A 27396-nucleotide genomic window follows, 5' to 3' on the forward strand; every position below is an offset into this window, starting at 1 on the left:
CACTAAAGTGCCCGATTTATGCAGACATTGGCCAAGCCGGGTTCAACTAACGTGCTGCCTCTTCTGGGTATGTTCTGGGCTCAGGATGGGAGTACGCCAAGTTTAAAGACACCTTTTTTAAAAGTCTGCACAAAGCCATTGTGTGAGGCCTGGAGATCAGAAAATTGATTTTTACCCATATACGGTGAAAGACTTCAAGTACTGGTTGTTTAAAACGGAAAATTCTAAATAGATGCGTCACACTGACTCACTGGATGCTTTATGCCCTGGTCTCATAAACCAAGTTAGTGATCTGACTACATCTCCAAAGACCAGTCCATCTCTCTTGCTTCATGAACTTCTGCCATGCCAAAACCAAGATGAACAGCAATGAAGTACTGAAAATCCCCTAAAGAGCCATCAACACATTCCTGCATCAAAATATTTTAGTTTGCAGCCAAAACCTAAACATGATTTCCAGATGTTTAGTAGTACAACAGAAGTATGACCCCCCTGATTTTTGGAAAAAAAAATTGAGGGGAGTGCAGAGTGGGGAAAAGAATTTATTTCCTCTCAAGAGCTTTGACTGAAATCTTTTATCCAGCTTTAGACCACTGCTGAAATCTTTTATACTAACAGTAAGCAGTTAGAATCAGAACATTTTTACCCAGGTTCTGCCATGTCTTATAGTTTCATAGTTTCTAGGGGCGGAAGGGACCTGAACAGATCATTGAGTCCAACCCCCAGCCATGGCAGGAAAGAGTACTGGGGCCAAAAACCACCCCAGCAAGGTATACATCTAGCCTCCTCTTAAGGACCCCCAGGGTAGAAGCCAGCACCGCTTCTCTTGGAAGTTGGTTCCAGATCCTAGCTGCCCTGACAGTGAAGTAGCGCCTCCTAATATCTAGCCTAAATCTACCCTCTGCCAGCTTGTGACCATTATTCTTGGTCACTCCTGGTAGTGCACAGGGGAACAGGGACTTCCCCAGTGCCTGCTGATCCCCTCTGACTGGTTTGTAGCCTTGGCTCCCTATAGATCTGTTTTCTACCATCCTGCTCAACTGGACACTTGAATTACCCTTAAAGTTGCTCAGGTAAAGGTTTTTAATAAGGGGGATGGACTTCGGAAAAGATTTTGAAAGATAATTACCTACCAAAAAAGAACCAAACAACAACAGTCTTAATGCTAACATAATGGAAGTAGTTAACAGAAACCAGGATTTCTGAAGTGTTGCTATCCTTTAAGGAGGAAAAAAAATGGCGAGAAATCCAAGATTTTGACTCAAAGAAGCTTTATCCTCGCTGGGATCAGTATCACTTAGAAATAAGATACAGTTAAACCACCAAGTGAAACATCATGGCCAGTGAGACTAGAAAGGGCTTTGGGAATCAATATAAATCACAAAATCTTTGTCGGAGACCCTCAAACATGCTACTTCAGCTCTCTGAAGTAGTGGCCTGCTTTTCTTACTCAATTTTACAAGATAAGCTTAGTAGAGAAACTTGAACCTCTCACTCTAATGCAGGTAAAATTTTGAGATTTTCCATTTAGAAGAATGTAAGCAAATCACAGATGTAACAAGGAAACACTTCTGCTCTTTTAACTGAATTTCAGTAACTTACAAGTTATTTTTATGCATTTTATGTATATGCAGTTTCTCAAAGTAACGATCAAGAAGCGGTTTTCAGATTTAGCAGTAAAAATAATACAAAAAAACCCCCGTAAAACACACTTTTAAAGCAGCACATATGTACATCAAATGCATGTCTGAGCAAGAATATTTTATAAAAAAATGCATTTCTTACCTGGATCTGGTGGGTTTGGTGGCTGCCAGTGTGGATAGGCGTTACCCCACCCTTGTGGGGCATATGGTGCTGGTGGACCACTGTAAGACAAAGTACCATGCTCAATGACATTCAAGTTGAGGGTGACTCCACTCCCCCCACTTTAAAAATGGAACTAAAATGCTGCTTACTGGGGTGCAGGACCAGGGGGTCCTGGATTATAAGGAGCAGGATTATAAGGTCCCATAGGAGTGCCGGGACCCGGCGGTCCAGGAGGTCCATGCGGGCCAGGAACAACACCATGGGGCCCATGAGGAACAGGTGGACCCAAAGGATTTACTGGACCCTATAACAGGGAAGAAGCAGGCAGGGAGAAAAAAAGTGACCCCCATGTTTTCACATACTGAGAGCACAAGTCTGGATTCCAACAATGAGCTAAAAACTTTTGTCCAGATGTCTGGACTTTTCCTTCAGAAATTGATTCCTTAAGGCATGAACACATGTAATAGGCATAGCAGTTTACATGTAGTTTAACCCTGAAGCAAACAAGCCTGTTAAACCAGTTTAAAGCTGCTTGTTCAAATGTGTACCTGGAAAACTAAGTATTCATTTGAGCAAGTTCCTGGCAAAACTGTTTGATGTGATAGTTCAAATGTTCTGCAATATGGGTCTAGCTGATTATCAAGGCAAGAACTGGAAGCCTAGATTGTGTCACTTTACCTCCCTCCCTGCCCAGCAACTGGCCACTCTGGTGCGCACACAGCAAGAACTCTACTGGCTCACCGCGCTCTTTTTGGTGCAACTTTTTAATCAATAAATTAATATAAAAAAAAAAATCAATAAATTCCAGTGTCAGACCTACAGTACTTCCCACACAATTGTAAACCAGTTCAAAAAATTAGTGACATATGGGAATGATCTGATCATTATATATGTCCACATCTTTAGATTCTCTCATGGATCCTCCCTCCTCTAATGTCTTCTTAGTACTTCTGGTTCTCAAGGGCCAGAATACTGCAATTCCCATTCAGACAAACTCTCTTCTTAACCATATAACAGTAAACTTCCAAGTTTTTAGATCGGTGAACCATGATAATTCATCAACAATCTAATTACCACTAACTCTAGATGAAAAAAATTTTGAAAGAATACTTGTTTTGAGGGAACAAAATCACTTTACATTCCCACAAACGAACAATGCATTCAAATTAATTACATATATTTTGATCTTAACTAAGGGGTGTTTTGGTATAATTTTCTACAATAAGGCATTCATCAAAGCATGCTTATTGTTTGCCTATTTAGACCCACAAATGGTCTCATTTCTTGCTGACTTCATTTTTAGCCTAACAGAAAATGCATCAAGCCTAGATTATAACTATATATACACACTGGATTAATCTAATTAATCTAGTAGTTTTGAAACTATCCAAAATTAGTCTCCAAGGCTGTCAAATTCCACATTATGCACAAAACAATTATAGTACATGATGCTACAGTGAAAACTACTTAATTTATGTCAACCCTGACCCAGAAGAGGGTAATTCCATCTCTTTCCTATTCAGTTCTTCATCACTCAGCTCATCAAGAATGAAAATCAGGGCTTTTGATTATGCTTACGTCTGACTTTACATTCAGACACTAATGATTAACAGTAATTAAATGACTGTCAATCAAGTTAACATCTGAAAAAAGGAACTCAAGTGGAAAGAACTAGTGGACAGACTCAACCGCTCAGTTCAATTTCCTGTATTTTCTCACTTGCACCTTGCTAAAATAAATATAAAGATGTATCAACAGCCTTACACAGCAATTTAAGATGCTTCTCAAAATACTCACTCCAATTTTTTCTTCTATAAGTTGTCGAGCATAATCAATCTGCTGTGGTGTCCCACGGATAGTAAACATTTTCATGTTTGGATCTGCATTTGGTGGTGGATTTCTCTGAAGTTCTATTCTAGCACCAGACTGCTGGCTTATGCTTTTGATAGTTTCACCTCCTGTAATTAAAATATCCGACTTTCATGGCAAGACATTGCATTGAATTCAAAAAACAAAAACACCTTAACTAAGGTGCAAGTTGGTCAAAAATTTAAAAAAGTTCAGACCTAAGTGAACAAGAGTTGATGAGCTAGCTACCTATTCTTACAGAATTTTGTACTGGCACATAATTTTTAAAAAATATTTAAATGTTTGCTTTTAGTCTAACTGACATGTTCTTAGTAGTGGAGACCAATAAATATAATGAATGAAATAGAAGGAAGAAAGTGCAAGGATCTGTACTTGAAAAATACATCAGTGAAGAACTTCAAAAGTGTTTCTTGTTTTTTTGTAATGTCTAGGCATGACACTCACTAAACTCTAACATAAAAATCAAACAGGAACAACAATGGATATGTAGAGCCATATGCAAGTATATACATGCACATTAATATCTATAAGTTAAATTAGAAACCAGTAATTGTTTTTGTTTGTATTCAACAGAAAAAGAGTAAGGGAGAAAAGTTTAGTTATTGGTTGCATAAAAATCAAGAGTGATATAGGAGCAAACACTGCCTAAAAGTGAACACAGATTCTCAACTGAGTATTTTCTTAAGAGAAAACATGATACTTTAAAGGTGATTCTGTAAAAGTTATTTTGATTAGTTATCAGTTGTATAAAAGGTCAGAAAATTTTAAAAATAAGCTCTTCCTGAACTTCAGCAGTATTTTGAAGCATTAAACAGGCTGTGAATGTGTCTGTTGTTTTCAGCTTTTCAGCTGTTAGTGATGGACTTCTGGCAAGATGTATGGAAAAGCAAAATCCAAGTGCTGTGAAAAATACACAAATAAAAATGACAAGTGGAACTCTGTCACTAAAGTCAACTATTTACAAGGGCCAACATGTACACAACGTAGACAGAAATGGACAGAGGAATATATATTCATTTCTTGATTCTTTCATTTGTAGTATTGTAGTAGCCTCTGATGTCATTTTAACCATTTAAGTAAAGAGTTCTCAGACACATGAAAGCTTCAGAACACAGACTAGTAGTCCAAGTCTGGAAATTAACAGTAATAATTTGTACTGTCCAGAAGAAACACAAGGATTTTTTTTTTAAGGTTTCATTTGACAGCATGCTGCAGCTTAAATTTAACCATAATATTCAATGAAATGTGTAACTTTTTTGTAGAGAGCAAAATCTTAGTACTATTTACTACATTACAACTTTGCTGAAAAATGTGGAAACCACTTTTGCAAAAAAAATTAAGGATGAACGATAAGACTAAATTAACAAGTCAATATTGAATGCACACAAAAGTTACATTTGCACAAACTGGAAGAATTCACTAGATGAGCAACATGACATTATTTCACAGCCATTAATTAAGGGAAATGCACTTAAGGCTAAACGTGTTTAGAAACTGTGTCAAGATTATTGACCTCTCTGGTTACTAGAAACAAGTATCATTTCCTACAAGAAAAAGAACATTAATGTTAAATAATTCAACAATGACAAAATGAGAGCACACCAACTAAAGTAGACACTACTGCAATTTTCACTAAGATCTCTCTGAAAATCTCTATGATACAGTTACCAACACAAGAAATGATTTCAAGTTAATATATAAAATGCATTGCCTTTGCCAATGATTAATCCAGTTTTTCCAGTGGGTACAATAAAATTGAATTCCTGTAATCCACCAGGAGGCCCCATGTTCCAGTTGCCTTGGCCTCTACCCCTTCCACGACCACCTGGTCCTGGTCCTCCAGGATTACCAGCCTAAGGGGAGACAGGGAAGCCAGAAGGGAAAGGCACATGTTAGCACACACTACTAAAAGTTACTACACCATTCAGTGCAGCGCTAGCAACTAACTTCCTAGAATACAATGGCTATGACAAAATAATGAGCATCAGATTAATACAAGTAAAAAAAAAAGCTTTAATTAACTGTCATATACAAAATAGCATTTTCTATAGTTAACAGAATATTAAGAAGCTTCAGTCCCCGATTCAATTCAGCGGAAATTCAGCCCAATTCAGTGGCTGAATCTCCAAATCAGAAGACCCTTTAATCTCTCCGAATCAAATTAGAATCCTCCAAATCAATTTGGAAAGATTCGGACAGACATAGCTTTAAATGTTTCTACGTATCTCTAGGTAGCAGGTGGCTTGTGAACACTGCAATGCTGGGGCGCATGAAGGATCCCACAGAAGTGCGGAGGGCTCACCAGCGTGCTCAGCAGCAGACCCAGAAGCGGACCAGAAGCACGTCTGGTCCACTTCCAGGTCTGCCCCATCCTCCTAGGTTTGGGGGGCAGCCAGGGTCCCCCTGTGGCTGATTACCAAGCCAGGGAGGTGCTGGGGCCCCCCCATCAGACCCGGAAGTGGACCGGAACTACTTCTGGTCCACTGACGAGCACATGGAGCTCCCTCCCCCCCCCCCACGGGATGCTCCATCCACCCCAGCATCGCAGCATTCACAAGCTGCGCCAGTACCTCAACGTATGTGGAAAAACATTTAAAGCTGTGTTTACGCATGAATTGCTGATTCTCTGAATAAGCACTGAATCTTCAGATTCTGCCAGACTGAATCAGAGATGGTGATCTGAATCAATGACTTAAATCACTGACCCCGATTTAGGCCGAATCCAAATCCAATAGGGCCCATTTTACACACCCCTAGTGTGAAACAGTAGCATCTAAGTAAGAGCACGATTCAAAAAAAGGTGAGAGAAAAAGCATGTGTACACACATAAAGGAAAAAAGCTGTGCTAAGTACAGTATCTCAGAAAAATTAGTACAAGATCACATTTCTTGTATATTAAAAATGTAGCAGTTAAAAGCCAAAGCACTAGAGGTGCTCTGGATCAAAACCATTTATTTTTACTGGAAAAATAAAAAGTATAAAGCAGCTCTACAAGACAACACAATGTGAGGACTGCTTGATGACATCAGATTCAATGGTGGGAATCCGAATCAAGCTTGATTAAAGGTTATGATGAAGTAATCACGGCAAGATTAAACACTGCACTAAAACAGCTAGAATCAAACACTGACAAGTACTTTACCTGGACACTACGAAGGAGATCTGTTATAATTTCTGCAGCATGCTGGCACCTGTCTGGAGGTCCTGTGATTTGGGCTATTCTATCTGGAGTTGTTCCATCATCTGGAATAAGATCATTATATTTTGATAAGCTTAAGCCATATTCTACTGATAAACAAAGCTGCTGATCTACCCTTTACATGCACATTACTTGCCTGGTTTGAACTGGATCCTAACACCAGCATCATTCTGTATTTTTTTGATCATCTCTCCATTTCTTCCAATTACTATACCTACAGCAAATCGTGGTATTGGAACCTGAAAGAGAATATACTAAGCTATTTCAAGATGCTGATGATATAAGTATTTTTATGAAAATCTAGAACATCTTTTGTGTAACAAAAGACTAAACTATGGCCATTGACCTCATTACTTCAGTCTGTTATTCTGTCACATTTGTGGTCTAAAGGAGTTACAAATCTAGCCAGTAACCGCAAGAGTGTGAAAAACTAAAAAGTTTCTAGACACCAGAGGTTGTGATGATGGCAGAAACTTAACTTGAAGAAAGTGTCTCCTCCTAATGCCCAAGCAAGTTGTTAAAGGTCTACAATAGTCACATCAAAATGACATCTGTACATAGGCCCCTTCCATAATTTACCATCATTTACCACACACTTGTATGTGCGCCAAGCAATTCCCAAATTTTAAAACTACACCCTTCACTCTACATTAACTGGAAAAATTATCTGCACCTTCCTGAAAATATAAAAACCCCACCCAACCAGCAATAAACACTATAAACCCCAGTTATTAACCCAAAATGGCTGCTGAAATACCGCATCTAAGAGGTGGCAGCATTTCAGTGGTGAACAAGTCATACTTACATATCATAAACACTAGTTAAAAGTTATTATTAGTATTAACTACCTTTTGGTATTAAAAACAGGTTTCAAAATACATAGCGAACAAGTTTCAACCATGCTTACGTCTATCCCTTCATTTCCTCCTATTCTTGACCCATATTCGTTGCGCACCTCTCTAAAGCCACCTTGGTCACGAATTAGCTCCAACACCATTTCCTTGGCTTGCTAAAAAGAAACCCCACAAAACAAAGCAAAAAACAGTTTAGATTCCATTTCGTTATTTTGATGAACATTAAAAAAGTTTTAAAAAGAGGAAGAATTGAACACTTCCATCTTACTTGAACTTTGTATGGGTCTCCTGTTATCCTAAGAGGCTTGTCTGCGCCAGTGTTCTGTGGCCCATCTTGAATCATGACCATTTTGACTCCTGCTCTTTCCTGTTTGACAACATAAATATAAGTTTCCGCAGAATTCCAAAGTCTGACAGGAAATATTAACTCTTAAATGTTTAAAACGTACCTGAAGTTGCTTAATTGTCTCTCCACCTTTCCCAATAACTAACCCTGCTTTACTGGCTGGAATCATAATTTCTTGCACTGCATTTCCAGGTCCATCACCATGATGAAAGCCAGGTGCAGGTCTGCCCTTTTCAACTATCTGATCAAGTAATCTCTTTGCAGACCTGTGAAGAGACACAGACACTATTGTTATGAAGAGCAACTTGTTCCATTTGGGAAAAGCTGCATAAAACCATTTCTAATTGTTTCTTATTTTTAAGTCCACACATACAGATAGATATCAGAAGAGTATATTTGTCAAATTCTGTAAGATACTTTGTCAGTCTGCCTTCTGTTACACTACATCAGATATCATAAAGCTGAGTGTAGTACTAGAAGAAATATAATTGTGGCAGATTTCTTTTAAAAGAATTTTCGAAAGGATGGGAAAGTAGCATGGACACTGACCCACAGGAACCACCATGAAAAAATGAACTTTCAAACATCCAAGATTCATACAAGATTTTTAATACACCATCACCACCATGTTATTAAAACAATATATAATTTAACAGCCACAACAAACTATCAAGAATAAACATAAAATAGTCACTCAACCAACTAATTATAATAGGACAACAGAGGATCCAGGAGGTTTTTTTTTTTCCCTGGGAAGGTACTGAGGATGAATTTATTTAGAAACTGAGAACACCCATTTCCTAAGCATCTTAGATCACTAGAATGCCTTAAAAAAAAATTGGAACAAAGGACTTCAATCTTAGCTCATACAACACCACATTGGGATAGGACTGGGCACTTGACCAAACAAAAAGGATTACTTTATCCAGTACTGTTACTGCAACTTTTCAGAAATTTATGGATTAAAAATTCACCATAATATATGCAAAGTTTGAAAAAGAAGTAAACATGCATTTCCTGCCCCAAAAAACAAAAATATGATAACAAAGCGTTTCATTTAGTGGAGAAGAAAAAGTGTGTAGTTTTTAGAGATGTTGTAAAAATTATCATCATCAGAACTGGTCGATAAAATTGAATACATCAATTACAAAGCCAACAGGACAAAAAGGCTGGTGAACTGTTGACAGAGGAGGAGGAGAAAAGAAACAGTTATGGATACGCAAGAAAAGAATTCAGTTAAACTGGAAACAATAGGTATTAAGAGAAAACTGGAGTAAATCAACACCTGCCCTACTTGGGAATAACAGGCTACTACTTCATTATAAACTGAAGCTTTCAGATGCTTTTCAGAGATGACTACAAGCAGAACAAAGTGCAGCAAGATGCCCATGCAACTAGTAAGACTTCAGGTGAAGGTGCAGATGAAGCTGGTATCATGCTGCAAATCTGTCATTTGTGAACCAAGTATCAGTGACGGCTCCAACCACTTGTTTATACAGAATGGATACATGCTGTCCTGTTTGAGGGCTATCAATCTCAATCTGGAGCAAGAGCTGAATTACAGTATAGCCTCATAAATCTGGTTTTCAAAATTCCTAAGTTTTCAAAAATCTAGCACTTTTTAAAAATACGCTTCATCAGGGAGTAGTGGCAGCTGGTCCCAGAGCAGCAGCCACCTGCAGTGGTGGCATGGGGTGGTGGATGATGGTGGCACCTGCCATGTGCAAGCTTCTCCCTCCACACCAGGGGGTGTGTGGATTTATGAGGTTATACTGTACCTTTAAATAGATCAAGAGCAAAGTTTATTTAAAGAAAGTATAGATGTTTGTAAAATATGCTTTAAATAGCATTTCATTTCACCAAATAAAATCAACCTAAGATCTTTACAACTACATAAGCTTTACCCTCCCACCTTTTTCTTTTAAATCTTTTAGTCTCTTTGTTACCTCCAAACACACCTTAAGCATACTCCACTTTTCCTCTCTTCATTTTGTCCTCAGTTTCCTATGTCCATATGTTCAGAGCTACTCCTCTGTTAGTGCTTGGTGGTTTAGTAGCATGGAAAGAAAAATATGGGGCTATTGTGTTTGAAAAGGTATAGGGAGGGAGACCTTTTCTCCAAAACTATAATGTTTTTGGAGCAGATGGATCAAGAAAGGTTAAAAATAAGCCTGTGAACCCAGGCTCCAGAATATTGTGGTGGCAGCATCATCTGCTTGAATAGCTGAAGTGGAAGGGAGGTAATCATTAGCTGTGGCTAGTTAGGTACAAGGTTCTACTGAATGTCTTCTCACTTGCATTATACACTCTCAGTCCTACTGATCAGCAAGTTCTGTTTGGTAGTATCTTTTACTGGACCAACTCGATGGTTGGGAGAGATATTAAACTGATGTGGCCCGCTGGGTTGAGCTACCTTGGGGCTCACTGTGCATACAGCATACAAAGCTGACACAAGACCTGCACTCCCTGTGGCACACAGGCTGGACCTGATGCTGCAGACAGCACAGATCTGGCCATCACATGCAGTGCCACTTCCAGCCCATGCACTGCCCCCCCATGACTGTACCAGATGCTGCATGTCAGCAAGTTGCAAGCCCAGCAAGTGGGCTAAACTGGCTCTGAACACCGATTCCTGCACTGTCCCAGAGAGAGCACACATGGCCAGCCCAATAGGGCATCGCATGCAGTGCACATCCTGGACCACCCTTATATTCTGTGCAGCATGCAGGACCAGGACTGCCATCGACCCACAGACCAGATATGACTCTGTGGGCTAGATCCGGCCCATGGACCCTGTTTGATACCTATGGGTTAAACTGTAACTACTTCTTTCCCAGACATGAAAAAGTATGCCCAAAAACTTGTCTAACATCTTGCTAAACTTTATAGCTGGCCCAATAAAAGATATTACTCAAAAAAACAAAAACCTTGTTTTTCCTATATTCTCTGGGCCATTAAGAGCAACACCACCACTGAGACCCTTCTGATAAGCAACCAGTGAAAAAAGCTGGTGGTCTGTAAGAGCCATGGGTCTCTGGGTTTGTAGTTTATGGATGTGTGTGTGACGCTAAACACTTCCTCATGCAACACATCAGCATGCCTTATGTTGTCTATTTTTAAATCACTTATCTTCCAGAAGTGTATTATAACTTGCAGAGAATGGATAAGGAGACGAGTTTGATAATACAGAGGGTTTAACTATGGCAAGCTGAAACTCCAGGGCCTACATATGCAAAACACGAAAGCAAGAGAGAACAACACAAAGGACAGTCCCACAAGGTAGAAAAATAAAATAAAAATAAAATGAGTAATTGTGAAAATACAAATCCCAACAAGAATCTGAATTAACCAATATGTCATGAGTAACAAAACTCAGAATTAAGCTTACACTTAAAATCAAAAACACAAAACCTTACAAAGAACTGAAACCAGAAATTTAGTAGCCACTCCCTCCCATTTAGGTCCTGTGCAGAAACTCAAGCACAGTTCTTTTTCCCTTACCACTCTACGCTGAGCTGGAGATAAACCAAAAGACAGCCTGTAAATTTTCAATATTCATGTTAATGCTAGTAAAATGTTAATTTTGAAAGCTTATTACTAAGGGTATAGATAGAGAGGTCTACGAGGGGGCGGTGGTGTCCTGCAGCCACCCCAACATTTGTCGTAGCCCCCCACCCACAATCCCCGCTCTCCCAGCGCTGCTGCTGCCACTCTCACAGGGCTCTTCTCAGTGGGGGCTGGGTTCAGAGCAGGCGCTGGGAGGATTTTGCATCGACCCCAAATTTCACCACTGCTCTGCTCCTGGCACCAGCCAAAGCCCTGGCTCAATGCCCCACCTCCACTAATGCACTGGGAAGAGCTGGGACTGTGTCGGGAGGCTGCAGCACTGGGAGCGGAGCGGCAGCAAAATTTGGGGTGGATGCAGCATCCTCCCAGTGCTGCCGGCACCCCCTCCGAGTCCAGCCCCCTCTGAGAAGCTGCAGCCCGCCCTACACAGATCTGGTGGTACATGACCCCCCACTCCCATGCCCTCCTGGGGTACAAGCAGCAGTGGGAGCCGCCCCCACGAGCCATGGCTCCACCCCCCACCTGGGCAGTACCTGCCCTCTCCCTCACCACAAGCAGCATCAATTCCGCCCCCCACCCCGCAAATTCTTACAAGCTGGAGGCAGCTATATTGGAAATCAGATTGGTATCAGCTGATATGCTTCCTTAAATATTAGCCATTGATATCAGGGTACACCCCTATTCTCTATATCTAATTTCAGCTAGATGGGTCAAATATTGTGTATTTATTTTTACACAGACAAGTATCAGAACTATTAAAATCCATTAGAATTATTTTAAAACTCTTGTGTATTCAGTACAAAAATCATGAAGTTCATGTCCAGGTAGCTTGAGTGTTCAGTCAGTTCACCAAGGATCAGTTAAATTCATGCATCATGAAGCTATTCTTGAGCTGCCCAAGATGGGCACAGGACACAATACGGCCCTTTAAAAATGTTGACTGGGCTTTCTTCCAAATTTTGCATGATGGAATACTATAAACAAAACTAAGTCCGAACAATAGACTCAAACTCCACTTACTATTACATTAATTGTAGAAGAAAAATACCAAGGTAACTAGTTACAAATATCACCAAACCCTACAGAATCCCCACAACACAGCAAGATTTCACAAAGTTATTGTATTCAGCACATACCAACTTCCCTCTCCCCTACCAAATGTACAGCCAGCCCCATCACCATAATAGATTGTTCTCATTGTGAAACTAGTGCACAGATGGATCAACACCAGATGAAAATGGATCAGCTGTACAGTCATAGAAAATTAAGGTTGAGAGGGACTGACCTCAGGAGGTCATCTAGTCCAACCCCCTGCTCAAAGAACAGGACCACCCCCAACTAGATCATCTAAGCCATGTCTTAAAAACCTCTAACGATAGAGAATGCACAATCTCTCTGGGTAACCTGTTCCAGTGGGTAACCCTCCTAGTGGGAGAGTTTTTCCTAATATCTAACCTAAACTTCCCTTGCTACAGCTTGAGACCACTGATCCTTGTTCTGTCATCTGACACCACTGAAAAGATTACACCATCCTTCTTGTAACCATGCTTCAGATAGTTGAAGGCTGCTATTAAATCCCCTCTTGATCTTCTTCTTCAAACTAAGTAAGCCAAGTTCCCTCAGCCTCTCTTCATAAATCATGTGCCCCAGCTCCCAAACCATTTTCACTGCCCTCCACTGGACTCTCTCCAATTTGTCTACATCCTTTCCACAGCAGGGGGCCCAAAACTGAACACAGTACACCAGATGTGGTCTCACCAGTCTGAACAGAGGGGAAGAATAACTTTCCTCAATCTGACAGCAACACTCTTACTAATCCTTCTTCACAACAATGGCACACTGCTGGTTTGTATTCAGTTTATTGTACTTTTCTGCAGAGCTGTTGCTTAGCCAATAGGTCCCCAGCTTGTGCTGGTGCCTGGGATTGTTTTGCACTTGTCCTTTAATCATGATGCGATCTTATTGGTCCAGTCCTCCAATTAATTGAGGTCTCTTTGAATCCTAGCCCTAACCTCTAGCATATCTACTACTCCCAACAGCATGGTGGCATCTGCAAACTTGCTGAGGGTGCACAATAGGCCATCTTCCAGATCCCTGATGAAAATACTAAATAAACCCAGTTGCAGGACAGACTCCTGGGATACTTCAGTTGATATCAACTGCATATTAGACATCAAGCTATTGACTACTACCCTCTGAGCCCAACGATCGAGCCAGTTTTCTATCCAACCTTACAGTCCATTCATCCAACCCATACTTCCTCAGTTTGCTTGCAAGAATGCTGTGGGAGATGAAAGCCTTACTGAAGTTAAGTATTATTAGCTATTTGTAGTTCTCATTTAAGAAATTTATGTCCTGACCCTATTAAACTTTGCTTCTGGAGCTAACTGTGGAACCAGGAACTACTATAATGCATACAGTGATATTTTCCTTAACACACAGAAACAGCTGAATGTTTATATTTTCCCAACACTATACAGAATTCACAGGATACACTTGTATGTTTAGACCTTAAAACATAATAGATGTTTATGTTACTTACTGGACAGATTCAGGTGTTCCAGTTAACATACAAGATCTTTCAGGAAGGCCACCACTATCTAAAATGTTTGTAAAATAAAAACTTAATTAACAATTCTATTGAACTGAAAAATGATCATTAATAAAAATTAGCTGGACTGAGTATTAACACTCAAATACAGTCACTTTCTCACAAGATTTAGGCCTGTTGTGCACATGTGGATAAAATATGCTTTATTCTAAGATATTTAACTGAAAAGCATCAACTTATATTTTAAACCTACCCCTCTGGAATGAATAAACCTCAAAGAAAATAATTACCAGGAGCTATCTGTATTTTACATCCAGATTCTTGCTGTATGCGTGAGATCTGTTCTCCTCCTCTGCCTATTACTTTGGAGGAGAAAAGTAATAGAAAAAGATGCATATAATTAGTTCCAACAATATTTTTAAGATGTCAACTGAAGTGTTATTATTCTTATGTTACTTACTGAATCCAACCATTCCATCTGGAACCTTGTACTCCTCTGTCATTACAGATCTGAACAAGATGAAATGCAACAGAAAACATTTGCTAAGAATGGTGAACTGGTTTTCAATTCAGAGAATTATTTCATCTGTCAAGACAGACTGACTACCTTTAAACCATTGCCAATGAAGATAAATTTACATAACTACCTTGTAGTCTTTTGAGAAACCTACTTAGCTCTGCCTAACTTTAACAACAGCCCAGTGCACACATTTTTACTTTAAGAAGTCTGTCAGTTTTAACTTAAAAGCCCTTCAATATAAATAGTGGCAAAAGCACAATCTAGTTCTACAAAGCAAAATGAAAATCAATGATTGCAGGGATGAGGGGACTGTTTGCTTGTTTATGGGATAGTCTACCGATGAAAAAAAAAAAAATACTGAGAGTTTGTTCTTCCCACACAGTTTAAAAAAAAAAAAAATGTGTGTGTAGTCAACAAAATGGCATCCCATGCACTTAAATTTGGCTCTCAGCTATTAATTTTCACAGTTAACTTGGGAAGACTTTCAGAAGATGTTTCATAAAAGAGCATCAAGACAAAAAACAAAACGCTAAAAACCCAAGAGCAAATGAAGCAACAACCAAAATCAGAAATTTTTTATAGCTCCAACCTTTGCTGTTGATGCATCGGTGGCATCTGGGTTCCAAAAGCTACAAAGAAACGCATGTTTTTAAGTCTAAGTCATAGATAATGGCAAAACATTTGATAATTACACCAAAGCAATCCACTAATAAGCTAACTATCTGTAGCTATATACAATAAAACTAGGATTTACAGAAATGTCGCAAAAAGGTAGAAAGCCAATGAGTAATTTACCGACTCAACTCTATTGCAGGATATAAAGGAACAACACATTTGGCTAGACAACGCTTATTTTTATTCAAGAAACTAACGTAACCAACGTAAATATTGAACCACATTCATACAGGACAGGGATGGTATGTCTATTTATTGAACAAGTGGAGCATCAAGGACTCGCTGAACTGCACATGCAGAGAGGTGCCATCAGTAATCCAACTTCAAATTCATGTCCTGAACTTGCATATATATCACGGAGGGATTGACGTAATCCACTTAGCTGGCCATCAAACCTCAACATACAACTTTAATTAACCTGCACCTTCTCTGCTGTTGCTTGCCCTAGCCATACCAAAGAAAATGATTCAAGAAACTAAGACTCCCTCATGTCACCTTGATCTCACTGGTTCAAACATTATCTATCAGAATACTATGCCAAACTGTTACTGTGAAAATGTTTACACTTGTTTACATTTTAGTCATACAAAATAATAATAAAAAACCCACTTACAATCATTCTGAGGTGCAACTTTCTTAGCGTCTGGTTGATCTGTAAAATTAAGATGTTTTTATTTTTTTATTTTTTTAAATTAAAAAACCTGTCAATCTAATGGCTGTCCCTTCAGTGTGAACTGTAATTTTCCAGTGTATTTTAATCTCTTCCCCCCCCTGGAATTTCAGGGAGCAGATCATCTGAATAAAAAAAAAGAATCTTATGAGAACTCAGCATTCAGTTAGCATAATTGAAAGTAGTCTGGCATTACCACGTATCTGTTCACTGGCCTAGTAAAGACAATTTTTAGAACACGCTGTAGATTTTTAACGTATACTCAATTACTGACAGTTAACTAAAACTGCTCTGTTACTAATAACTGACTGCTCAAGCTAATGATGCTTCTACAGTAAAAACCAAAAGAACCACAAATCTAAGTAGAACATCAAATGTAAGATGCAACAATGCAAGGTAATCTCAGTCTGAACTACGGTACGACATTCCTGTTCCAATATCGGGTGTTTCAGAACAAAGGCTTAAATAAAAAAAAAAAGCTAAACCAAAGCAACTACATCACTACTGTCCAAAACACCTCTCTGTACAAATAAAGGTATAAAAAAGGCATAGATAACCTGTATCTGAAAAGATGCAGATGCTTCCTTCCCACCCCATATTCAAATTCATATGAAGAAGCTATTAATTATGCACAACACCTCAGACATGATCCAAGATGTATTTGTGTCACCTGTTTAAAAAGATCCACTAATTTATTTTATGTTTACATACTAAACACAGGTAATAAATAAAAATTCCTGCCTTTAAAAGGAGAGGGCATTCCCTCCCAGTGTGCTGTACTGCTCAGACTTGTCCAAGAGCCATCTACACATAAAATAAAAAGAATACATTACATACATCATCTGAAGCATCATTAGCTCATTTCTGAAAATCAAAAACCTCACTATTATAATAGGAAAAATCCCACATTATTACAGGACAAAGTCCTGTAGATTGAGTCACAATCCTCTTAATGGAATAAAGTCAGAGCTCATACACAAAAGACCTAGAACATATTTCAGCACTTCCAAATTCAAAATTTCTCCTTTCATTTTAGTAAGTATTGTGTGTGTGAGAGTGTGTGTATTATGAATCAAACCCTGTTAAGTTCACACTACTAGTTTACTAAGGAACAAAAAAAAACAAACAAAAAAACAAAAAACAAAAAAAAAACCAAACCACCAAAAATCCAGCATACTATACATTACAGGTAAAAACATTACTGTAACATGTAAGACAAGTCAAAAAAATTAAAAGTTTTTACAACAGGATATCATCAATATTCACAAGTTAAATATTTCAAATAGAAGCTTTCCTGAAGTCTAACAAACCGAAGATTTTAGTCCTATACCGTTATACAGAAATAATTAAGAACTGCTGCACTATTTCTCCCTAGGCAACATTAAATTAGAGATTAAAGCCAATGTAGATCTGAAAGGCAATCTCCTTCTACATTAGCAAAATTTGCAAACTACTGCCAGTCTTATACAGCAGGCAAATGACTTTGACAGCACACCTAGATACAGGCACTCGCTGACAATTTGTTTTTACCTATTTTGCCCACATAATTTCCTGTCTGTTACTGTAGTTAATTTGGAACAAATTAAGCTGTAAAATATGCTTATACAGACTTTGAAGTCACCAACTACACTGCATGCTAACTTCTAAACAAAAATCCCCATTGAAATAAAAACGTGCAACTTGTAAGGGTGATCAAACCACGGTACAATCCAGGAAATTTAACCTAGGAGCTGTAATCCAGTGCTGCAGCACTGAACAAAGCAACATTATATGGTGACAGTTCCATGTATTGACACATACCTCCATCCTCAAGAGGTCTTTTTTGTCCTCCATAACCGTAGTCGTTTGAGTTCATTGAGGTCCCTGCGTCTCCACCAATTTTTGCTGCAATCTAAATAAAAAGGAAAAAAAGTCATGTAACAACAGACAGGGGATACCTGTTTTACCCGTAACATATCAGAAATGCAAGTCCTGATTTTGCTTGAAATTACTCATGCTTTCAAAGAATGCATTAAAAAAAAAACAACCATGCCCCTCAGGTGGAGGAATGGGAAAACAAAAGCCGGAAGTGGTCACCTTGGAGAGCACTCCTGCAAATAATGACTTTAACAAATGCCTTTAAAGGACTGTGGTGCAAACAGGAGGATGCTACCCCCACAAGGTGGAGAAGAGCAGTACTGCACCTACTACTGCACAAACCCTGCGTGACACCGCACCTTACACCAGGCACCGAGGGCTCTCCCAGAGAGCCTGCAGCTATGCCAGTCTGCCCCCGAGCCCTGGATCACGTTGTTTTCCTCCTCCCCGCATCCACAACAGATTTAAAACACAAGCCAATAAGGCCTCTACTTGCTCCGCCCCGCTAGTCCCCCAGCGCCCCGCCTGGTGGCAAGGGGTAAAGTGACCCAACGTGCAAGGCACAAAACGCCCGCTCGAGGCCAGGCCCGGGCCCGCCACTAAGACGGGAGGTGCCTCCAGGCGCCGCTTCGCGCGGCCCCAGCACCAAACAGGGAAGGGCGAGGCAAACCCCCCTCCCCCCGCTGCTCGTGTGGGGAAGCGACGAGACTCACCCGCGCCTGCAGGGGAGGGCGCCCGGGCCCAGCCCCGGCCCGCGCCCGCTTGCGGCAGCCGCGGGCCCCCGTCCGCATCGCGGGGAGAGAGGGGAGCGGGCCCCGTGCTGCGCTCGGGCTGCGCGGCCTGGTCGGCGGCCGCCGGCAGGCCCCAGAGCCGCGGGGCCGGCGCTGCCCACAGGCCGCCGCCCCGTTACGCACCTGCCTCGCCCGCTGCAGCGCGTCTTTAAAGGCATCATTGACCCCTCCGCCTCCGCCGCCGCCTCCCCCGGGCGCGCCCGAAGCGGGAGGGGGCACCGTGGAATAGTCCGCCATGGCCGCTCGGCCTCCGCTTCCTGCCCCGCTCGCTGCCTGCCAAGAAAGAAAGAAAATGGCGGCGGGCGGGAGCCTTTCACATTCCTGCGCGGCATCGTGTTCGGGGGGGGGAGGGGGGAAGTAACCTCGCGAGACCCCCCGGAGGGGTGGGGCGAAATTTCCTAGTGGTTCGTGAGCCGGGAGAGGAAATCTCGCGTAACTTCCTCGGGGTCTGATCTCGAGACGTCCTTCAAGAGGCCCGGAATGGGAATGAGAAGAACGGCTTCGCGAGATTTGTGCCGAGAGACAGGATCGAAGAATGCTCCGCGCTAAGGGGCGGGAATCTGTCGAGGTGATGGGGGGAGGGGGGAGAAATCTCGCGAGACTGGCAGATGGACGTGCGGTGCTGTGGAAATCTGGCGCTGAAGCGCATGCGCGGAGCCGCTGACAGCGGGGCGGACCTGGGGAACCGGCTGGGGCAGTTTCAGCTGAGCGGAGCAGCGTGGGCGGAGGCGGAGGTGGAGGTCGGTGGCGGGGCGGGTGTTCATCCATCCATCCATCCATCCTGCTGCCGCGTGCCCCGTACAGGCACCGCCCCTGCGTCCCGTCCCTGCGCTGCTCCCGGGACCGGGAGCGCTAGTGTCTCGGGCGCGGTGACTGTCCCGCGAGCATTGGCAGCGCGGTGTTGCCCCTCCCCGCCCCGGGGCGCCGAGCTCAGCGCTGCGGGCTCTGGCCCTGTCTTGGGGTGCAGACAGGAGTGATAGTTTTCGCCTGCTCTGGCCCCAGAAAGCAGTTGACAGCCATGACCGACCACAAGTGCACGGCTGCAGACAGCTTCAAAAATGGCCGATCAGGTGAAAATTGGACTCCCTCATCGGATGAGGGGGGGTCAGACAAAGGCGCTTCAAAATAGAGCATCTTTTGTAACCTCTGTCTGTGCCGCCTGCCAGCCTTCAGCTGTCTTCAGAATGGGAGGGGGGAAGAGACCAGAGGAAGCCGGCCTGTTCAGCCTCTGCTGGAGGGTGAGGTTGGTGTATTGGAGGGCTGAGGAGCTCATAGAAAGTGGCCTTCGGCCCTCCCCTTCTGAAACAGGGACAGGCTGGGAGAGAGGAGGGGCTGTTGCTAGGGGAAACCAGCTGCAGGCATCAGCCAGGTATTTGATTGCCCTCCCCCTGAAACCAACAGTGAACTTCTGTTTGGTTCAGCGGGTCCTTTAAAGTGCTTCCTGAAAAGCCTTCTGAGTTACAGTGGGGAGCTGCACTTCTGTCTGCACCCTTACAAGCTAAACTTCTCATGACCTTCCTGTCCAATGTGCTTTTCCTCTCTGTTGTAGTAACCGTGTAACTGAAGGGAAAATGAAAAATGTGTACTGAAAGTGACAGGCTTTTTGCAATTCTAGGAAGGATGAGCAGATGATGAAGAGAACCATTCTTTCTTTATGGGGGGTGGGGTGTGTGTGTGGAGGAGAGTGTCTCTTCCTAAATACACTTACTAATTAACTTCACTCCAGGGAGGTGGAAAGAGACAGTTCCATATTGGCCTCTCTGCCTTCTAATTTCAAGGCAATTACAATGGGAAACTTATTTAAAAGTGATTCTTGAGACTAAATTTTTAATTACTGCAACATTCAAAGGTCTCTGCTTGTATTCAGTGTAACATCTGCTGGTAAGTAAAGCTGAATTTCACCTAAAAAGGTTTCTTGCTAAAAACACTTATTTATATTCAATTGGAACACTGTAAGCTTAGGAGGTTGTTTGGTGGAGGGAAAAAAATCTGAAACTTTGTCTTTTTTCCCCCAAACTATTTCATTTTTCTATTTCTGCAGCAAAGTACTTAGCTTTTTTTCAAAACCGGGTTTTCATTTCAAAATTTACCTAAACTCAGTGTTAAAAAGCTGTTAACACTAAAAGGTTTTTGGCTAAATGTTTTGGATTAAATTATTTTAAAAATAGAACATCTTGTTTCTTGCTCTGGCAAGTGAAAAGGAGTTTATGTAGTTAGTAGCAAAATGTATAGCTCGTGGGTCTGATCTGGACTATGGAACAGCAGCATCCAGCCTGGGGCATCCAGCCCCAGGGTATCCTTTAGGGGTATGCATTGACAGTTGGGGATGAGCAATGGCTGTGTTAACCACCACGGCTGTCACTGCTTATCCCACCACTGCTGCACCCAGACCCAGCCTGGGGTGCTGGGTGAGTTGAAAGTGCAAGTTCAGAAGCTATTGGCTGCCCACACATTTGAATGTTAAAAACAGTTAATGGTGGTCTAACGGCTAGAGTACTGGACTGAGACTTGGAAGACCTCGATTCTCTTCCTTATACCACTATCTCTATTCCTCAATTTTCTTACCTATGAAAAGGGATAATGATACTTTTTGTAAAGTTACTTGAGATCTGCTGATGAAAGGGAGTTATAAATGCCAGGAATTATAAGAGGAAACTTGAGGTAATGGTATCACTGCCTACTCTGTTCTTATTTTTGGCATGGGTACTGAATAAACCTATTCTCCAGGTAGGTTCCTTAACACCAGTCAGGTTGTCTTTTAATATTTTACTAATCCCTGTCTGGTATTCCACACAGATACCTTATGCTAATGCATTCCTTTAGGAGGGCAAAGCAATTCCCCTTCTAATGTAAGGTTTTTCATGTGTGTCTGGCTGTACAGGTTTTTGAATAAAGAATAGAAGATTTATTCTGAGTCCTGAGAATTGTGGCAACAGTTATTTTCCTTTGCAGCCTTTTCAGATATATAAGATCAAGAAAATTGCAGAGACACTCTTACTTAAATATTTCAATGTTTCTTGTTTTTTTTTTCTCCCCTCTCTGAACTTCTTGGTCTGATCCAATGAACCTTTTCCCCTTTTATCAGTTTCTTTGTCACTAGTGGCTTTCATCTATACTTCCCTTGATAGATTCTAGCATAGAGATCTTTCTCCCAGATTCCTTTTAACGTCCCTACTAGTGCTTCTCTTGCACATTAATCTGCTTATTAAATGCCATTTTTGTTGAGATGATGGCTTTCAAGGGATTTTCCTTCTCTTGCAACTGGGACTTGTTTGCAGACAAACAAGTCAACAGTATGAACTACAAATTCCTTCTCACATAAATTACGTATTAATAACATTAAAAATACCATCGTAAGCAAGATACACAGTTGGTTTGCATTGAAAACTGTGGCAAAACCTACAATAAAAAATATTCAGAAATAGATTAGGAACTGTCAAAAGATAGATACTTCTGTGTGATTGCCTTGAAGGTTATTTGCATTTCCTGTGATTATTACTTATGCATTGTAGTGATAAGTGTTTTCCTCTAGGAACTGATGGCAAAAAGTAGTTCTATAGCACTTCTGACAATCTTTCAGATATCCAGCAACCAGCCTAACGTTGATTGCAGAGAATTTTACTTTGCTTTTTAAACCATAGAAAAATATGGATGGAAGGGACTTCATGGTCATTTGGGTTAGCTGCATAGTCCAGGCAGAATAATCCCTATCTAGTCCACCTCTATCTAGCCCACTATCTGCACTTAAGCCTCCACAGGTTGCATATTTTTAGCAAATTTCATTTCTTTTTAGAAACTGATCTCTCTATTTTTGAGCCCAGGTTTCTTTTTAGTTATATGCCAGATGTATAATTTATATATCAAAATCTTCCTGGAGGCAGTTTAATTAAAAAAACAAAAAACAAAATGGGTGGTAAAAACCATAATGCATATGCATGTGTGGAAATAATCCCTAATATAATGGACAATTCTGAAATAAGCATAGTATAAGTCTCTTCTTTTCAGTATAAATCAAAAACTCATCAGTACATAAAGGTTATGCTACAGTGATTGCTTCTCCAGTGACTAACCCCATATATATGTATGGGAAAAACATTTAACATGCACAGTATGCTCAAGTTCCATGAGGATATTAGAAGTATCAGAACAAAGCAGCATCCCCAATCCACTGCCCCCCTCCAGAAAAATTTTTTTTTTTGAGGGGGCATGGTTGCAGTGGGGATACTGTATTCTTCTCGGGAATTGGTTGCTTGTGGAGGGTTTAAAATTTAATTTCTGGAAAAATTGCCAGATTGAAAAATGACTGTATATTTCAAGTGCAAATAGAGAATTATATCGACACTTCAGTTCATGTAGACAAACCTAAGCTAATTCTAAATTAGTTGCCAATACATTGGCAGGTCAAAGGAATGAAGAATTCGAGTGTAGAGGGGAGTTGTTTCTGATCTCCTCGTGGAACTTTAGCATACTGAGCATGCTGCCTAGAGTGCTGACATATAAACCTACTTGGACTATATAAAGTGGATATAAACATTTGATGAAAGAAATGCCCCATACCCTTGATCATAGCCTAATATGTACCACTAATACATTTGCGATCCTGGAAGGATCACAAATAATTTAATTTCCTTGTTTCCAAATGCCTGAGAAAGAAGTGATACCTAATTATGGCTTGGGGTATGCAGTGCATACTGTCTTATATTAGAGACAGTGGTGTGGCATCTTGTATTAGAGAACATGGTGTTCCTAAGTTTGCTTTTGCGGATTAACAATAAGCAGTTTCTCAGTTTACTTTGATATGAAAAAATGGAAACCTCCTATAAGTAACTATTAGAAGACTGAAGAACAGAATGAGCTATTTAAAATAATTGCTTAGCTATTCCTTCAATATCTTTTTACACATCCTGTATTACTAGCAGGTAGAAGTTGGGGTGTGTGTTCTGTGTGAGAAACAAGGCTCCCCAAAGGTCTAGACATTTGGTGATGGGGGAGTGGTGGCAACATTTAATTGCCATGGCTCCCAGAGCTGGGGGGCTGCTACTGCTCCTCCACTGCTAAACTTCTGGCCCCTGGGGGAGTCTGCTGGCCAGATAATAAATCAGATTGCTATACTGGGATTCCCCCCAAACACTACAGTGTGTCTTCAGGCTGCACCAGCAGGGCACACGGGTGTGGCCCATGCACACAACCCACCCTACTGGCACTGCTCCACTGATGGGATTAATTAACAGCCAGAAACTTCTCCACATACTGTTTTTAATGTTGCTTTGTTTTTACCATTTAAATTTTATGCTGTCCTTACTTCAGCCTTAAATATGAGTCTGGCTGCATGAGTCAGAGCAGTATGTGGGTAGGATTTGGACAGAAGCACTGTGGAAAAATATCTAGTACAGACATCTATCTACTTTATGTAAGCACAGTAGTTGCATGTTCACAGCAGAAATTTTTGCTGTTCCTTATTTGGCAAAGAGTTAATATCCTTTGTTTTTATTCTAATCTAATGGTAAATAAAACCTAAACTGTAGTATAGAACCAGTTTTGTTCTTTTTTAGTGCAACTCTGAACATCTTTTCAGTTTTCTTTAGGAAAGAATCTTTTTTTTTTTTCTGGAATCTTGTTAAAATTTCCAAAGTGAGTTCAGAAAATACTGACTACTACCAAATAGAATGTAGGTAGGAAATGTGTAAGTGTTTCTCCCACTCCACGTGATGATTTTTATCTCTGATCTGCAGCACATTGTGCAGCATATTTTATTTTCTCATAAAACTTTCTGTTTGCTTAACAGTTTTTAATTAGGTCAGAGGGCCAATGTATTTTTCTCTTTACAGTAGCATTTATTACATATTTGTGATATTCAAGTAGGTATGAGAAATATGAAACCTGATAAAGCATTTGTGTGCTAAAGAGGAAGGATGCTATTCTTTTTTTACACACAATTATTATTCTGTTTCCTTCAAGTTGTGCCACAACTCTAACAGCCGTTTCACATCCCATCAGTCAATAAGATGTCTTATTCAGTACTTCTTAATGGTATGAATTTACACAGATTTACAGAAGTTTAGGGCTGGAAGGGACCTTGTGAGATCATTGGGTCCAGCCCCATTGCTCTGGGCAGGAAAGACTGCTGGGGTCGAATAACCCCAGCAAGGTGTGCATCCAGTCTCCTTTTGAAGACCTCCAGGGTAGGTGCCTGCAGCATCCCCCTAGGAGTCTGTTCCAGAGTCTGGTCACATGATCCGTGAAGAAGTTTTTCCTTTTATCCGGTCTGAAACCTTCTTTTAGAAGTTTTCCGCTAGGGCGCTTTGGTGAATAGTTGTTCACCTAGCCCCTGATGCTTACCCCTGATATATTTGTAAGCTGCCACCCAGTCCCCCTGAAGTCTTCTCTTTTCTAGGCTGAACAGTCCCATATCTGTCAGCCTTTCCTCGTATGGCGTGCTCTTCAGGCCTCTAATCATATGAGTGGCTCTTCTCTGGACTGCTGATTGATATCAGCTGATGAAAGATCTGAATGCTCAGAAGTTCATTGAGACAACCAACACATTTTTAAACCATCACTCATCGTATGTAACATCTTTGGGTTATTACCACTACAGTCAGTCCTCAGACTTACGACACAATTGGTTCCTGAAAACCATGTCTTAAGTCGAAACGTCGCAGCTTGGAACCAATTTTCCCATTGGAAAATTTCCAATTTCCAAAATTTTCCAATTTCCCCATGGTGTTACAAATGGGGGATTGGTTCTTGTACAGTGGTTGATAACTGCATGCAGCTGGTAAGTGGTGGAAGGGGAGGGGGAAGAAAAGGAGCATGGGGTGGCAGATCAACACCCCCCACAGTGAGGGTGGGGCTCTGAGGCAAGCGCTTCCCAGCCAGGGCCAAGTAGGTGTGGGGAGAGAGGGAGTGGTCGCTCCCACCGCTGCATGCTGCTTGTCTGGTGGCTTGACCAGCTGTTGCTGCTTCTGCCACTGGTCCGGGAGGGTGTGTGGTGGGGCGTGTGCCCTTGGATCTGCACGGGATGGGCTGGGCAGGGCCATGGCTGCACTGGGCTGTGCTCCAGGCAGGCAGTGGGGGCTATGGTAAGTTTTTGGGTGGCTGCAGCCCTCCCCTTAACCCCCCAGTCCGCTGCCTGCCCCACCCCGACCAAGGGGCACATGCCCCCCCATGCCCTCAAAGCCGTAGCTCATCTGGGAAGCATGGGAAGTTATGGGACAGCTCCTACTGCTGTGTGCTGCTTGTCTGGAAGCAGTGCAGCAGGTCTGCCCTGTGCCCATCCCACCCTGGCTGGGCAAGTGGCATGGGGGCATGTGCCCCTGGACTAGGGTGGGGTAGCTGCAGCCACCCGAAAATTTGCTGTAGCCCCCACCACCCACCCAGAGCACAGCCTGGGGTGGCCCCAGCCCTGGCTGCCCCACCCCGTGTAGGTTCAGGAGCACACGCTCCCCCTCCCCACCCATGTCCTGGACCAGCAGCAGGAACTGCCGGTTGAGCTGCCAAATGAGCAGCGTGCAGTGGCAGGAGCCACTGCCCCACATGCCCACCCGGCCCTGGCTAGGCAACGCTTGCCCCAGCCCTAGTCCCTCCCTCACTGTGGGGGGTGGGGAACCCCCCCATACCCCTTGCCTTCCCCCTCCCCTTCCACTACTTAGCAGCCAAACTTTGGGGAAAAAGCATCCGCACCAGAAGACAGGAGGGCGATCCAGGCTGATCTGGACAGGCTCAGCAAATGGGCAGACAAGAACCTGATGGTGTTTAATGCTGAAAAATGCAAGGTTCTTCACCTTGAGGGGAGGTGGGGGAACCTGCAGCATCCTTATAGGCTCGGCAGTGCTACGCTGGCTACCACTAAGGAAGAAGAGACTTGGGGGTCATCACTGACCACAAGATGAACATGAGCCTGCAATGTGATGCTGCATCTAGTAAAGCAACAAAAACGCTGGCTTGCATCCATAGATGCTTCTCAAGCAAATCCCAGGACATCATTCTCCTGTTGTACTTAGCCTTGGTGAGGCCACAGCTGGAGTACTGCGTCCAGTTTTGGGCTCCACAATTCAAAAAGGATGTGGAGAGAGTCCAGAGAAGAGCCACACGCATGATCAGAGGTCAGGAAAACAGACCTTACAACAACAGGCTGAGAGCCATGGAGCTCTTTAGCCTGGAAAAGCTTAGGCTCAGGGGTGATCCGATGGCCACCTACAAATTTATCAGGGGGTGAACACCAGTATCTGGGGGAACGTTTGTTCACCAGAGCACCCCAAGGGATGATGAGGTCAAACGGTTATAAACTACTGCAAGACTGTTTCAGGCTGTACATAAGGAAGAATTTCTTTACTGTCTGAGCCCCCAAGGTCTGGAACAGCCTGCCATCAGAGGTGGTTCAAGCACCAACATTGAACATCTTCAGGAGTAAATTGGATGCTTATCTTGCTGGGATCCTATGACCCCAGCTGACTTCCTGCCCTTTGGGCGGGGGGGGCTGGATTCGATGATCTTCCGAGGTCCTTTCCAGCCCTAATTCTATGAAATCTATGAAGCTGCACACAGTATTGACTGTCATAAAGACAAACCCATGTTGGAACGTCAAAATGGGGTATCAATTTATAAATGGCGTAAGTGATGTTGGTCATAAAGTTGTAAGTCGAGGACTGCTTGTATATGTAACCGCTTCTTATTTCAAATCTGCCTGGTTGA

At 42.0% G+C, this 27396-nt stretch overlaps 2 protein-coding genes across 13 annotated transcripts in view; one reads left to right on the forward strand and one right to left on the reverse strand.

Moving 5' to 3' along the window:
• The window catches only part of FUBP1 (far upstream element binding protein 1), a 34181-nt gene extending 15142 nt beyond the window's left edge, over window positions 1-19039 (reverse strand). For 5 of the 11 annotated variants that reach the window (XR_016442774.1, XR_016442772.1, XR_016442773.1 and 2 more), the window contains exons 1-17: window positions 18829-19038; window positions 17858-17948; window positions 16799-16861; window positions 16001-16039; window positions 15302-15341; window positions 14653-14702; window positions 14483-14554; window positions 14184-14241; window positions 8178-8340; window positions 7997-8095; window positions 7782-7883; window positions 7011-7113; window positions 6818-6918; window positions 5387-5528; window positions 3604-3764; window positions 1956-2110; window positions 1786-1865 (exon numbers count right to left, since the gene is read on the reverse strand). Coding sequence is in view for 7 of the 11 variants with exons in the window: in XM_090050414.1 (XP_089906540.1) it covers window positions 1786-1865; window positions 1956-2110; window positions 3604-3764; window positions 5387-5528; window positions 6818-6918; window positions 7011-7113; window positions 7782-7883; window positions 7997-8095; window positions 8178-8340; window positions 14184-14241; window positions 14483-14554; window positions 14653-14702; window positions 15302-15341; window positions 16001-16039; window positions 16799-16861; window positions 17858-17948; window positions 18829-18942 (1633 nt within the window). In the remaining 4 variants the exon portion in view is untranslated. The other 6 variants (XR_016442771.1, XM_090050412.1, XM_090050413.1 and 3 more) reach the window with 5 other exon arrangements.
• A 96-nt stretch (window positions 19040-19135) lies between these two features.
• DNAJB4 (DnaJ heat shock protein family (Hsp40) member B4) overlaps window positions 19136-27396 on the forward strand; it is a 46494-nt gene continuing 38233 nt past the window's right edge. Inside the window, exon 1 of one of the 2 annotated variants that reach the window (XM_090050435.1) lies at window positions 19136-19273. The gene's annotated coding sequence lies outside the window, so the exon portion shown is untranslated. Of the gene's footprint in view, window positions 19274-19315; window positions 19446-27396 lie in introns of those variants that run through there. The other variant, XM_090050434.1, reaches the window with a different exon arrangement.

The sequence above is a fragment of the Crocodylus siamensis genome, chromosome 5 (genome assembly GCF_052110815.1).
Source record: "Crocodylus siamensis isolate JL-2025a chromosome 5, ASM5211081v1, whole genome shotgun sequence".
In the NCBI taxonomy this organism is placed as follows: domain Eukaryota; kingdom Metazoa; phylum Chordata; order Crocodylia; family Crocodylidae; genus Crocodylus; species Crocodylus siamensis.